Source organism: Triturus cristatus, chromosome 8 (assembly GCF_964204655.1).
Source record: "Triturus cristatus chromosome 8, aTriCri1.1, whole genome shotgun sequence".
Taxonomy (NCBI): domain Eukaryota; kingdom Metazoa; phylum Chordata; class Amphibia; order Caudata; family Salamandridae; genus Triturus; species Triturus cristatus.
This window is the reverse complement of record NC_140591.1, coordinates 322,892,654-322,907,893: the sequence shown is the minus strand read 5'-3', so window position 1 is coordinate 322,907,893 and position 15,240 is coordinate 322,892,654. Positions and strand designations below refer to the sequence as shown.

General features: G+C 44.1%; 1 protein-coding gene across 3 annotated transcripts in view; it reads left to right on the top strand.

Annotated features, from left to right (window-relative positions):
* Positions 1-15,240, top strand: part of ATP8A2 (ATPase phospholipid transporting 8A2) — a 2,139,258-nt gene that overhangs the window by 370,202 nt on the left and 1,753,816 nt on the right. For all 3 annotated transcript variants that reach the window (XR_014967690.1, XM_085621612.1, XM_085621613.1), the window contains exon 2: positions 2,847-2,994. Coding sequence is in view for 2 of the 3 variants with exons in the window: in XM_085621612.1 (XP_085477738.1) it covers positions 2,847-2,994 (148 nt within the window). In the remaining variant the exon portion in view is untranslated. The remainder of the gene's footprint in view (positions 1-2,846; positions 2,995-15,240) is intronic.

Sequence of the window (15,240 nt, the reverse complement as noted above, 5' to 3'; positions counted from 1 at the left end):
GATCACAATCTCTCCTCCTTCCTCTGGCAGTCATACCTATGCAAACTAAGAAAATCTAATCTGCTCTAACACCTCTTTTAATTCCACCAACCACGTGCATGAGCTCACACACCCCTACACTAATAATAGCAACTAACCTCTTTTAACTTAGTATACCTTAAAGAAACTGGAATGACTATGTAGAATGGTTTACTTAGGTGCACAAGACTAATCCCAATAAAAAAATTACCAATAACACTGGACTAACCACTAACCTTGGGTTCCGGGGCAGCTTGCTGCCTGATGTAAAGTGCTTCAATGCCTTGTCAGGGTAGTAAGCGCTATATAAATGCAATTACAATTACATTTGATCAATGGATACATTGAACACTGTGCTTTTTAACGCTCGATATAACTGAAAAAAAGCACTGTCCTTTGGTAGTGCACGGTATAGAGAAAAATATATAAATCCAATGACTATATTGCACAATATGTAACCAGGGCACCCAGGATTCAGTTTCTGACTTCATGGTTTTACCAAATTTTGTGACCTTATGCAAATCATTTTACTTCAATGTGTCTTTTTAACATCGTAATATTTGACAGCACCTTAAAGTAATCAAATTCACAGTGTAATTTATGGAAAACCTCTCATGTTTATGGTATTTTAGACTACAGTATTCCTCTGTCTATAACAAGAATGTCGGCCATATTTAAGTAGCCCGTGATAACTGACTAGTCTCTTGGTTTACGCATGGTGTTAGTGTAAGTATAGGGGAGTTGGTTCATGAATGCTTCTAAATATGTATTTACAAACGATTACTTTGACAAAATGGGCCTGATTACGATGTCGGGCAGACTCATGTTCGCCCTACATCGCTGCGGTCTTTGGAAAGACCGACCTCTGGTTGGCAGTCCTGACACTGCTATTACAATGTGACCGCACATACTGCAGTTGCATACTCCCATTTCTCAATGGGAGCTTGTGCTGCGGCCGTAAACCGGCGGCAGCACAATCTGCCATAGAGAAATGGGAGTTTCTGTTAATCCCTGCACGACGTGGCAGCCACCTCACAGTGCCTGCCACATGATGATGCAGGGATTGATTGACAGGGGGCACCATGCCCCGCGGCCCAAAAGTGGAGGCCGCAGGGAGAAGAGGGAACTGCTAGGGGCACCCAAAGTCGCTTTCCGACAGGCTTTCCATGTCAAAAAGCCCGACATGGAAAGCCTGCCAGAATCCGACAAAGTAATCTCGACGGCGGGAATGCCATCCGTAAGGATTACTTTAGGGCCTACGACTGGTCGACAGGCTCCTTGAGCCCGTCGGAATCGAGCCAGAATGACCTGCCTGTTTCACTTTCGACCACCGGCATTGTAATGCGGCAGTCGAAAATGAAACCGAAGATGTTGGTCGGAAATCCTGCGACCGCAGGTCTGAGGCTTTACGAATGACATCAAAATAGGGCCCAATGTGTATATGTAAAGCACACATTCCCACAAACGGTTAGCTGGGCACGGAATATTATATTTATTGCTAACCAACTTAATGGTACTCATCCTATCAACCTCAGATGGATGAAAGACTGAGCGAAGTTTGAACCTCTGACCATGAGGTCAAACACAATACCCTAGAGTGGGTGCATTAGTCCATAGAGCCATTAGACCCAGCACACTGAGACTTGGCGTTAAAAACCATCACTCACTGTAATGATGAAATCTGAAGCAGTAAATGTATACACTTCCAAATGTATAAGAAGCACATTTTTTTAATTTGAACATCTTTTTCATATTTTACGCAACGCTTATTGTGTCATTTACAAGATAAATGTCTTGCCCCTGCTCAGCTCTCCATTTTATGTGCTGGCTTTCTTACCTCTCCTCAGGAGTCAGGACACATAACTTTAGAGAGGTCTTTGTACCTGAAGAAGGGGTGGTCTTTTAAAGAGGAATTAGAGAATACTTTGACAACCTTTTTTATCGCTAATAAAAGCAGGCATCGTCTAAATAGTAGGACAGCGTGCACAGATAATCTGGCGCCAGCCAGCTAGACAACTAGCAGCACTGTGCGTGTGCTATTTATAAGCAATGATAAACAGCTATTTTCACAACCGCCCAAGACTGGCCGTCCTGCGCATTTCTTACTGCTGGTCCTGGCTGCTCCCTCCTCGGTGCTCTGGCGGGGACGGGCCTCGCCCTCTCACTTCCCATCTATGCGTGCATTATTCATGAACCTGTCCTTCGGTCTCTGTATCTGGAGGCATACGCTGCTCATCTGTGTTTACCTGAATGCCCTCGTTGCTAGACCCAGCCCCGTTACCAAGAAACAATTATGTTTTATCCATTCCTTCTGTAATTATGCATGCGCTCTATAATATTGATTGCACGCTTGATAGATGGGCTACCCTCCGCCAGTCGTGTTCCATAGGACGGGTGGGGGGAGGTTTCCGCACATGTATGTGTGCGCGCGCATGTGGGACTGTGTATCTTTGTGTAACCTGGGCAGCCTGTGACAGGCCCAGGGCCACTCCCAGTTATGACGCGGGGGGGGGGGGGGGGGGGGGGTCGGATAGGAGGGGAAGGGCGCGCTCTGGAAGCTTGCGAAAGGGGCGCGCGACGCAGCGGCGGGGCCGCCGGCTGAGAAGGAGCGCGCGCTCGCCCTCCAGCTCCTCGTGAACAGAGAGGCGGGAAGCCTCGCGCAGCCCTCCTTATATACCTCCCCTCGCCGCTGCGCCGCCCCCGCCTCTTGTGCCAGCACTGTCTCCCCGCCCTGTTTGTTTTGTTTGCTTCCCCGCCCCCTGGTGCTTTACTGTGCTGCTGCACCTGCCGCTTATTGACCCGGTCCTCTCCATCCCTCTCTTCTGCAGGACCAGTGTGCTCCTCCAGCGGCTACAAGAAGGCGGATGATGAGATGTCTGGGGTTACCTCCTCCGCGGGCCCCGCTCTGGACGGGACAGCCAGGCTCATTCAGCTCAGCCCGCCCCAGAGCAGCAAGTTCAGAGACAACCGAGTCAGGTAAGGTCCTAAGGGGCAGGGCAGGGGACGCGCTACCGCATCCACGGCCAGCATGCTGCCCGTGCGCTGCGAGCTGGCTGCTCACCACAGTCCTCAGCACCCACCGTCACACCAGCAGAAAGTTCACACGAGGGGCGCGTGAGACACAAACGGGGACAATCTGATCGTCCCACTGAACTGCATTGACCAGAATGCTTTGTAAGACTGAGGAATATCGCATTAAAAAACAGAAATAGGATGCACACACTGATACATCCCGGGCTTCCGAACTTTGTCTCAACTTCCTGGTGCCCCTTGGCTCTGTGGTGATGTCTGCAACGTTGGCATTCCCACATTGGTTCCCTCGTGTGTGCAGGGCACGTGCATGTGTGTTCACTTTTTGTGACAAGGTAAATCCATTTACGATATGCAGTCATACGAAAACGGGACTGATCTCAGCAGAACGCAAGTAATGCATCTTAGTATGCCGACGGAGAGACATTTGTCTTGTCCGTTCTCTGTGTCCTTTATACAACTTCATGTATGGGCACGCTTGGAAGGACATCACATTAGAATCAGTCCTGGAAAAACGTTCAAGCCAAACGCACACCCCAGGAGACCGCCATTAGAATGGGACAATGGGGCGCTGTTGGGTCATGTCAGACTTTCCTGCTCAGAAAGTAGCCCCCTGGAGGGCAATGTACTGGGAAAGCGCCAACGTGACCGAATGGCCAGTCCGACTGGGAAGAGCATCAAACCTCTCCATAAATAGCCTCATATGCCAAAGCACTAATGGATGAAGGCATGGCAGTGGCTGTACACATTTGAGATTGCAGCGTGTGGGAACTTTGGAACTTGGGGCAACCGCGAAACGCATCTTGTTTTTTCAGTGTTCTCTTGCCGTACCTTTACTTGTGAAAGACAAAATTAAAAAGAAATAGTTTAAAAAGTTTGTAGGGCGTGGAAACTTTGAAGACTGTTTCAAAAGCTGATGCCGGAGGAAAGGATAGCCACCACACCTGGTTTCAACCACAGCCTAGAACTGCCAACAAACTGCTGATACAATATAACTTTTCATAATAAAAAATAAAATATTTGTCATGGAAACAGCGTATTCACATTTTTCAAACCCTATGATGTAGTCAATTTAATGTTTAACAAATGACCCGGGTCCTCTTCATGTGCCACATTAGCCACAGAATGTGGGGAAGCGGGCGGTCCTCAAGTAGACAGTACACGTGTTGGGAGTTAAGTCACTTAGGTGCCATCCGCTTCACTAATGTTAATATAAGGAGACTGAAATGGCACACATTAAATTTATAATGAATATCACTTTGAAAACAATTTCGTCTGTACACTCGTTTTAAAATCAGCCCACTTATCTGCCAGACTTATTCGATTAGAAAATAATAAACATTTGGCTTGGACTGACAGTGGCGCTGGTACCGAGAGGCAGCACCAGGGATACACACGAGTGCATCACCGATTGGTTCAACTAAAAAAAATAAATGGGGGTGGGACACTGATAGCTCGCGCCTGGCTCAGTTCGAGGTGCTCTTGGACTCTCTGAGCCCAAAACAAGCTGAGCTTTTATTTGTCTGTTTCCTGACACCCACGCTCCAACCTCATGCGTTAACGAAAAAGCAGTAGCCTTTGATTTTAAATAGGAGAGTGGAAGAGAGAACCATCTAGTGGCTGAATTGCACAATGTAAAGCCAGAAAACTGGGGTCAATCCCGACTTCCCCGATTGACCAAATTGTGTGATCCTAGGCAAATATTTTATTTCACCAATCCTTCTTTTTCTTCATTATCACATGTGACGGCACCTTCAAATACATGAGTTCAGGATGTGCACTCTACAAAAACCTCTGGTTATTGACTTAATAGACTATGCTGCTGCTCCATCTATAAATAGAATCTAAGCCACATATAGGATACACATTACAACTGACTTGGAGGACGGAAGAGTAGGAGTGTTTCCAAGTCAATGCTTAAACTGTTGCTTTTAACCAATACATCTCAATGCAGTGATATAATTGGATGTAGTAAGACGAAACGCTTCAGTGTGTTAAAGAAATAAACTTTTTTGAATTTTGAAGAGACTGTGTTATATTTGTACACGGTATATATTGCATGATTTGCCTTCCAAATATTTTCATGGTATGGCTCATGCATGGGTACTTGGAGCCAAGCCAGACACTTGACTTGGCTCTGGCTTGGTTTCCATGTTCATTTGTTGGCCTTCCCTCCTCTGCAACTGGAATGAGCTTGGATGTTTTCTGTGTCACCATTGAGCCATCTTAAGACAACATCTAGTTTGTAGTTTTAACTGTATCAAGTTAAACAGGCCTTATGCAAATGTTATTTGAATGTTGATGCAAATTGATTGTGTGAACACTTAAGTACTGTAAGTAGTTATGTCAGATCACTGGGGACGCAAATATTGTTCTAGAAAAATAAGATGATCAGAATATCAGATGCCATATGCCATACTAATCATGAAGATACGTGTGTATAGATTTACTATTAGTACCTCCACAGGTATGTACTGGCCAGATATACCACAGATGTTGAGTTAATTATAGTACATCTACACTTGCCTATAAATACTTACCGTCACAATATTCTGGTTACCATATTTTAGTGTGACGATGTTTAAAGCTCTGTGTTCTTTGTAGTATGCATTGTTTTGCTGTTCATGGGTTGATGATAACAGTTTTTGAAACTTCATTTTTCTTGTAGAAAACCATTCATGTGTTTTTTATTTGTAGAAAGTTACATTTTGATCAGTGATGTACAGCAGACATTGTGTCCTTCTGTAACTAACATATTTAGGCAGTTGATTGGTTTATATATACCCAGGGCACCTGGAACTCTTCTAGCACGCAGGACCAGATTATGCGGTAGGGTTGACTAAATAACGCAGCAAGAAAAGGCAACATATGCAGCATAATGTGGCATATTCTATGGAAGTATTATTTTTGCGATTTGACTGGGCGAACGTACTCCACTAGTGCCAATTGAAACATCAGAACACACCAATCGGTAAATAAAGGCGACAAGTTAACCTTTGCCAAAGCGTCTACCACTTTGTAGCACCACTTGACACTTTTAGTAACCTTTTTTTGTCTGTATGAGCTAGAAACAAAATTATCTTTGTTAAAATCTGCAATTTATACTGCAGAAGGAGAAATATGTGACAATTGCGGTAAAGCCAGACTTATGCGGATAACACTGCAGCCACAACAACCGTATAATTCCAGTTGCTCTGGATGTAGCACCATGTTTGTAGATTTTGGGTGACAGTAACACTGTTATGTCGGACAGGAAACAAAGAAAAAACAGCATCTTAATACAGTGCAAAGCAAGTCATAGATATACCACAAAGCATGTGGCAGTTACCTGTCCACGAAGGCTTATGGTCATATTAACGTGAGTTATGTTCTTATGTGACATATTGGCTTTGAGTCTCAAGTGATGATTTCTTTAGTGCGGGGTTGAGCCCCTGTAGTGAGGTGCTGGCCTGAATGGCCAGTGGAAGTGGGTTCCAGTGGAGGGGTCCTGGCAGGGGGAAGGGCGGGAATATGAACAGTTAAGAGGCCAGTTGGGGAGGGTGTGGAGGTGCTGATTAGCTAATCTTAGGGTTCGGTGGGCGCGTATATAGTCAAAGTGAAAGAGTTGTAACCGGGCTACCTCAATTGTCAGCATTACTAGGATGGTTGTAAGTCCACTGGAGTCGAGACCCTTCGGTTTGAGGGGTCCTGTGTTTGAGTACGATGAACAACCGAGCTTGTTCTTTGGTCCCTCCTTTGGAGCAGAACTTGGTGGCTGATAATAGTTAATAAACCTACATGATACTCCATGTATTGTGGCGTGTGCTCTTTGTGAAATGAAAGAAAGTCGTTTCATCCAGTCTCAATCTTGGCATTTATTTCAGCTTCTGGCGGAGGTTCTTTTATGCTCTTATATTTCATCTCTCGAAACAACTTTTTTGAGACGGCAGTGGTTTGAAAAGAGTATTCTCATGAAATTCTCGACAGTGTGATAAACTCAGGTCTTACAACTTGTTACAGCTCCTGACGAGTTCCACGCTTAAGTCTGCAAGCCGTGGCCACCTGAGGGTAGAGTATAATAAATCAGTGCTCCATGTTATTGAAGTGATGCCCTGGAGACCAGAGAAGAACTACGGCATTTACTCTGCGGCGTCTGAAGGAATACAGCCATTAAACTTGGATTTTACAAATGTTCTATTTCTTGATGCTTGCTTAGTGGTTTTTGTATCCCCGGCTACCAGTGGCGGCCAGTACTTATAGCAAGGAGGGGGCGGATGGCATACAAATGCACACTTAAACACTGATTCGCATCCATGCATTCACACATGCGTGCACACACACACACATCCATTCACAACACTCACTCATATATAGTCATGCATGCACCAAACATTAAAAAAAAAAAAATCACTCTTGCCTGTGCAGCTCTGCTTCTGAGGTCCCAGATGGGTTGGGGCTGCTGCCTCCCCTCAGCCAATGAGGGGAGGCAACGCTCCCTACTCATCACAGAGAGGGATGGGGTCAGTGATTGTTGCTGACCACACCGCACTCTGTGACAAGATGTCAGTGATTGACACTTGGTCAGCCCTGGCCACTTCAGGGCTTACCACTATAGTGCCCAGGTCTGAGGCAATCGGTGACTCTCCCCCTCGTCACAAGGGAAAGGGCCTTGAGGTGGTCTGCCAGGCTGAAGATGTCACGCCCACTGGAGCGGTGACATCTTAAACCCGGCAAAGTTCTGCTGAGGCAGCCTGGAGCCTGCACATTTAGCATGTGTCTTGTGTCATGGCTGCCTGACCTGAAAAGAACAAATGTCTGGAATACACTCTTTTTTTGGGCAAAAGGTGAGGGTTTGTGGCCCCTCGTCTCATTGGGAAAAGCCGCACTGACGACTACTAAGAAAAAAGCTTGGACTTTCTGTGAATCATGACAAATGATATAAAAGCTCCTCATTTTAGCATGCTCAAAAACTGACTGTATTTGTTGTAGTTGAAGTTGGTCGGTATTAATTCTTTGAATATGTAAAAATCTGCCCTGAAACTCATTTTTAGGTCTCGCCTAGGCAAAGCTTGTGCTGTCTCTTCGAGACATGCTGTGTTCAGGATATGGGTATAAAGCTCCATCCACTTTCCCTCCATCTTTTTAATTGGTTCCTGTCCCTGTCCTTTGTAAATAGTGGCTTTTCAATGGGCAATAGGCGTAGTGGTGTCTCTGTAGTACCGCCTTATCTCTTCTTGTAACCTCCCATGAGGACATCCCCTGTTCATGTGTTGTTACTCCTAAAGTTTTAATTGCAGCCTCCGAGCACTATTTTCTTAAAGGGCTTCAGGCAGGACACACGCTTGGTCCTAAGCAAGGCTGGCAGTGGTTACTTTACTCACTAGCACATCTCACATTTATATGAGACCTTCTATAAATTTCCCATAATCAGCTCCACACACAGTACAACCTAATCTGGAATTAATATAATAATTCTTTTGTCACATTTCAAAGCTACTAATTGTATATATGGACATAACTGTTTGAATGTACTTGTGGTACTGTCTTGCATGCAATGCTTTATGGGTAGGGTGGGTTTGCCATATCTTCTGCAGGGTGCAGTACCATATGTGGCCAAAGGAGGTCCCATGGGCCTCCTTTGGCCTTTGGCCACATATGATACTGCACCCTGCAACATGGCTAGGTAAAAAACACTGCCATTTACAATGTCAATAACTCCAACACCCTGCAACATGGCTAGGTAAAAAACACTGCCATTTATAATGTCAATAACTCCAACAAATGCGAGACCAATTGCATTTCCAATGCATTGGGTCTCACATTTGTTAAAGTTAGAGCTGTTGGTGTTGAAAATGACAGTTTTTTACTTTTGCTTTTGTATACCATTGGCAGTAGTGTTATGCAAATATAACTCCACTGCAAATAAAAAAAAAAAAGTAAAAACATTGTTATTTTCAACGCCAACAGCTCTAACTTTAACAAATGCGAGACCTATTGCATCGCAAATGCTCGTTTAGTATTGCTCTTTGCTTAAAGTAGTATATGTTTTCAAAGTAAGAGGGGTTGCCATTTGTATTGCAAACATTTTATTGGCTTTAAGTAAATGTCGTTAAGAGGAAAGAAAGCACAGAATTAATAATTTTTTAAAAAAGAAATAGTCAATTGAGTTAATCCTCAAATTGTATGCTGCATTTAGTACATATCTACTTTTAAACTCTGTGTACTTTAATGTTATTTAAATCAAAAACATATTCTCTCAGTTTTATCGATTCTCAAACTTGGGAAGGAGAATGTTGAGATGAAGCCAACGACCTTACTTACAGCAATACTCTTTTTGAAAAGACCACCCAGTTCTTCGAGTTGTTTCTATTGTACTCCGGAGTCACTAGAGGTTACCAGCCATTGCATTTATTGCTATACTGGCTGCACATCTCAGTTTGTCAAAGCGTGGTTCCCTCGAAGTGGCTATCGCTACAGTACCCTGCAGGCCTGGTTGCTGTAGCTTGGTGCTCTGCATGTACCTGTTTTATTACCTTTGATGATTGACCATCTCCTGTCACATTGTCATTCTAATTTCATCTTTTGAGACTTCAGTTTTACATGAATGTTATAAGCCAAGATTATTGGAAGGTTGAATCCTATGCAGGGCTCCTCCTATTTTTAGTTACTTTGTTTGTGTTCCCTCTTCGTATTGAATTCCAGGCCCAACTTTCTCCTTCTTACTTGCACCCCATTCAGAGAACACCAAGTGCTGGGTTTTCCACCTGGCAGTCCCAGTGTTTGATACCTTCCTGTATGTCCTCCAGAAGCACTGGCATAGTGCAAAATATGGAGCTTACTCTGGTAGAAGAGTGCATATGTGTAGTATTTGAAATCCAATAGTCACCTATAGCTCTCCTGCCCCTAGTGTAGTACCTCCTCATCTGGCATTGGACCACATTAGATGATCGTTTCCCAGTTGATTTTTATTTACCTTAAGTTGTCTTTTTGAAACTTTGTCTATCGTTGTATTCTTTTTATGAAGAGTTTGCTTAATGACCCATGCTTACCCACGGTAATGAGCCTCACATTGACCACTGTTGTCTGTTACCCTTCTGTGGTCTTGTGCAGGTGTTCACCTCATCCTAATTACACTAGTGCGCTCCTTCTGAGCCTTCAGCTGAAGGCCAGACTGGCCATATTGGGCATTTCCCCAGGAGGCTGGAAGGATGGGGGGCTGCTTTTGTTACTTTGGGCTGGTTTTGTAGCACTGCAGCAGTTTTAAAAGCACTATAGAGTTCCTTGTATATCCTACAGTTTTCAGGCAACAATAAAAATGGCAAGTTGTGATTAATGTACCTTCTGGAGAGGGATGAGAGTTTTGTCTAGTAGCACTTTTGACTCATCTAAGGTAGGGCAGAGGGGTAATATGCCTACTGCAAAGAGCATGTACTGTGCAGATCACAGAACAGTATTTTATATGCATAGCTCAGTGAGTTATTGATTTTTTTTGTCGCACAGATCCTTTTGTTACTGTGCAGTTCATAAATTACATTTGTAATCTAGGTTAGAAAGTTATGCCTTTTTCCTAGTCTTTCATTATCCTAATTTTCAGTGGCGTAGCTAGAGCTTCTGCTGCCCGGGGTAGTCCCTGAGTTTGCTGCCCAGTGACAGCCGGTGCAGGTAAGAGCTGGGTGGGGGGTGCAAGTGAAGTGAAGGGGTGAAGTGCTGCTGCCCCCAAAAAAGTGCTCCCGGGGCAGACTGCCCCCCCCCCCCCCAGCTACTCTATTCCTAATTTTGCTGAAAAGCTTTTCTTTGAGTAGAAATACATTCTTATTAGTAAAGTCAACCCTAAGCACTGCGTTACATTCTGAATCTTGAGTTTGTGCTTCCCCAGACCGACTCTTGAAACATGCCTACAAGTATGGATGACGTGTGAATCCTACACCTTATAGTCCCCTTTATTTTATGTAAAATTTCCTATACACTGACTTACACACGTATGATTCGTTGACTCCGTATGTGTGAGATGTAAAATGCTCCGACACCCTACATTGGTATTAGAGGCGCTATAAAACAAATGAAATACATGTGCGAGAGGGGCTATGGAGTGATGAGAGCCACTGTTGGAGGGTGATAGTGAGGGAGTCATTGAAGAGCCCCAATAAAGATTGCCGTATCCTGGTACACTGTAAGGTCATCATTTACTACGCTTTAAAAACGAAAACAATAGAATATATAATGAAAAATGTGTTGTAGAAGGCACCATACTTACCCAAATTTTCTTGTGGGGAGAACCCAGCTCAACCCCCCTTTAGAGGTCAGGCTCGCTCGCTTCCTTCGCACCATATGGGGGCTGGTCTGACAACATTTGCCAGGGCTGCTGAGGGTTCCCAGTCCAGCCGTACTTGAACTCCCCAGACATTTTCTGCCTTACTCTGCTCGCATGCTCACACCAAGCCTAATGCTCCTGGTGAAATGACCCCCTAACCGTGCTCCCATGCTACCATCTTAGTCCTCTTCCGTGCTTCTGATGGGAAGTGTAGTCAGAATCATTTTCCAGTTTACCTCGCTCCTCTACGGCCCCTCTCACATTAGGATTTGGGTACCCCTGACCCAGCACTTCTGCTGGGCAAAATCTCACTCTCACCCCTCCGTAGGCATGTGCAAAATTGCATATTTTTCCCATAACATTTTGTGAAGTTTGATCGAAATTTGTGTGAAGTGGAGTTTTTCAGTATCTTTTTTCCATGAAAGGTTATACCATTAAAAAGTTGCGTAAAATGCTCACAGGAGACTGGTACAAGCAGAAAATGCAGTTTGACCTTTTTCTGCGCGAGCCTGTTTCTCACAGGTTACAATTACGCGAAAGTGTGGAATACGAAATTTCTAGTTCACACACAATTCGGGAGTCTACCATATTTAGCTGGCATCATTTATTTACATTTCGCTCATGTCTTTCTTCTTCCCCCAGAAGGGATTGAGCACTATGGAGAGCCAGTTTGAAAATTCCACTCGAGCGAAGTTATTGGAGGATTTGTACATGTAATTTCCTCTGTTTTCGTTTAGGAACTTGGCCCTGATCTATGGAACTGACTCGCGAAAAGTCAAAGTCCTTAATGAGAGAATCAAATACTCACTTAAAAGTCAAATCTAGAGGCATCGGAAGCACTGTGCAGACAAGCCATCTCTGTATTGCAGGTCCCCAGATAGATCTGATGTAAAATACTTACTGTGTCCTGCTATCATTCATTTTTAATTGTCCGCACCATCCAGCTCTCCTAATGTTGTGTTAAGCAGAAACCACCAGTATTGCTTTTAACCGGGGAGGTACTTGACCAGCATTCTGTAACAGCTTATATTGTTTCTTGTTGCATTCCAGTACAAAGTTGTGTATTCGTTTTAGATTCCACTTTGGCTAAGATAAGCTGTGGCATGTTAGTCAGTCTCATTCTTGGGAGTATTTTTAATTATTTATACGCTTTTAGGAAGATTTGGTTTGGACCGAGGCGAGCACACTACCTTGGCTGGGATGTCGTCCAGTTTGCAAATCTTTATTTCAGCTTTCTCCATGAATCCCAAATCATATTTATTCCTTAAGGGCCAGATGTGCTTATCCTAGGGTTTGCGATTACCAAATAGCAGATTTTAGCAATTCGCTATTTGGTCATTGCAAACCGCAATGCACAAATGTGTGTTTAACACATGTAGCGATTCCCAGTGGGTCGCAAATAGACCTACCTCATTAATATTCATGAAGTAGGTCTCGGTTTGTGACCCTTTTAAATCGCAAAAACACAGGGATGGTAGCCTGCTAGGCTAAGCAGACCATCATGTCTGTGATAACTTTTAAATAAAGATTTATTTTTTATTTAAAGGCAGCCGTTTTCCTCAAAGAAAAACGAGATGTTTCAATATGTAAAATGTACATTTTTCTTTTCATGTTTTAAGAGTGGTCCGTGGGACCACTGCCTGCTACTAAAAAATGATTTCCCCAACATTCACAAATGAGAAGAAGTCCCAGGGTCCATTAGGGACTCCTTCCCTTTTGTGAATGGGTTACCAACAACTTGCATTAAGGTCACAAAACATTCACACATACCACTGTGAGTCGCTATTAGGAAGGGATGCCCTAAACACGCCCCTTCCTAATACTGAACGGCAAACCAAATTAGCGATTCGGTAATCTGTTACCAAATCGCAAATTGGGCATTTGTGCATACAAAAATGTTTTTTTGCGGTCGCAAATGGCCCGATTCTGTGAATCGGGCAGTTAGCGACCTTAGTAAAGTTTTGTACATCTGGCTGTAGGTGCTCAGATTCCTTCAGCCACACATACAAAAGTGATGTATTTAAATAAACTGTTCTTAGTCCGAAGCCTACTTTGTTATTTGCATGTTGCATATAAACTTTAGTAATCTACTTTGTGAATGGCATGATGCAAAATGATGCCCCCTCCCCTCCTGCAAAGTGGGATGAGGGGCCTCTGAGCCTCACATATGTAACAGAAATTAATTGGCCTAGAGCTGAATGGGGGCATCAACTGAAGGGTTGGGAGCCCCCCCTTTTGGTCATTGATGCCCATGCGGACAGTGTCTACCCTTATTTATTCTTAACAGCTGTCCAAGGATCTATTGTAGGATAGAAGATGGGGAAACCATACAAGAGAAACAAGGGGACCGTCTCTACGAGATGCTAAAGGGACATGTATAGCATCGATGATTAGCACTGTATGGTGCCCCATCTGCGTGGCACAAAATCCTCCACAGCTGTAGTCGTGACTGTGGCCCTGACGGATGCTGCACTCTACAGGTGCAGATAGTTTGGTTTGGGAGGTTGAGTAATTGATTCTGTTGTAAATTATCCCTTGGAAGGGTTGGGTATGAGGAAGACAGGAGGATGTAGAACTGCCTCATGCAGCCACTTGGTAAATATACTGGCCTGCAGAGCTGTAGAAGCCGCTCAATGTGCTCAGCATAGCGTCTCTACATATGTAACTCATACCCTTTTTAATGTGCCCCCATAATTTGGAGAAAGATGCCTGTAGACCAAGACTCGGCCACTCTTTAAGGATGTTCACTTGAAGTTGAGTTTCCTAGCCAAGAACATTGGCCTCAGATTTTCAAACCTGGTTTATGATAATCCAGGGGTGACCCTCAGTCGTGGCACTTTTGCTATAGGGATTCACCTCTCCACCCTTACAGCAACTTGGAAACTACTTCTCACTTGCTCTGCAGTGGTAACCTGCTGCAATAATGCAGTGTAAGCTGGTGTAGTTTTCTTCTAATCCAACAGATTAATTGCTCAGTGGTGCTGACCAGTAGCGAAGCGCGTCTTATGTGGGCTCAGACCTGTGGAACACCTGAGCCCCAGACAAGGAGAGTTCCAGGCAGCAAGAGGGGCCTGTTTCTCACTGAAAGTAGAAGCAGAGTTCTGATGTCCTCTGAAGGCTTGAACTACTATATCACTTTTCCAATCTCTCTCCTCCAACTTGAAGCCAATTCAGTTAGCCTGTGATATAAAAAACAAATTACTGGTTACAGCATTACATGAACTAAAATATATGGATTCCTGTTAGAATCACAGACCCTTCCATCTCAAACTGGTGCTAGCAATAATTGTCTCGAACATTTCGTAAATACAAATTTTTACAATAGTGTACAGAGAGAGAGACTATGTGATATATTGTAGTAACCTATTAGTTAAACGGTTATGATTCATTTATACACTTCATATTTTGGCTTTTTTGCTTGTCACAGACTACTGTGTGCTAATGATGTAAGTAGTATAGTTTATTGATGCCTGGGGGCATTTAGTGGGAGTTGCCACAGCCGCGCATAGCATAAATGAGTGCACACACATTGAACTTTGGTGTGGTTTGCCTCGTCCAAACATAACCACGTTTCTTTCTGCTGTCCCCTCTTCATTCATGTGTCTTGTGTGACATTTAGACTTTACGTGCAGTGTCCAGCGCCTCATATCTCTGGGAGCAGTATAGTGCCTGTTAGAGGCGCTTTGTGCCGTCACCAAACTACATGACAAGTGGATGGCCTCATGACATCCCCTTCATTTTCGATGTTGCTGGGCTGGAGAGTAGCCTTCCCCCTCCTTGCCCTTCATGATTAAACTCCTCCGATGGCACGAAGGAGTAAGAACCATTATAGTTGTGGCTGTATGTCCTCCAGCCAAATTTAGATGAATAGATATACAGCCAATTTTCAGTACCTGTCCCCA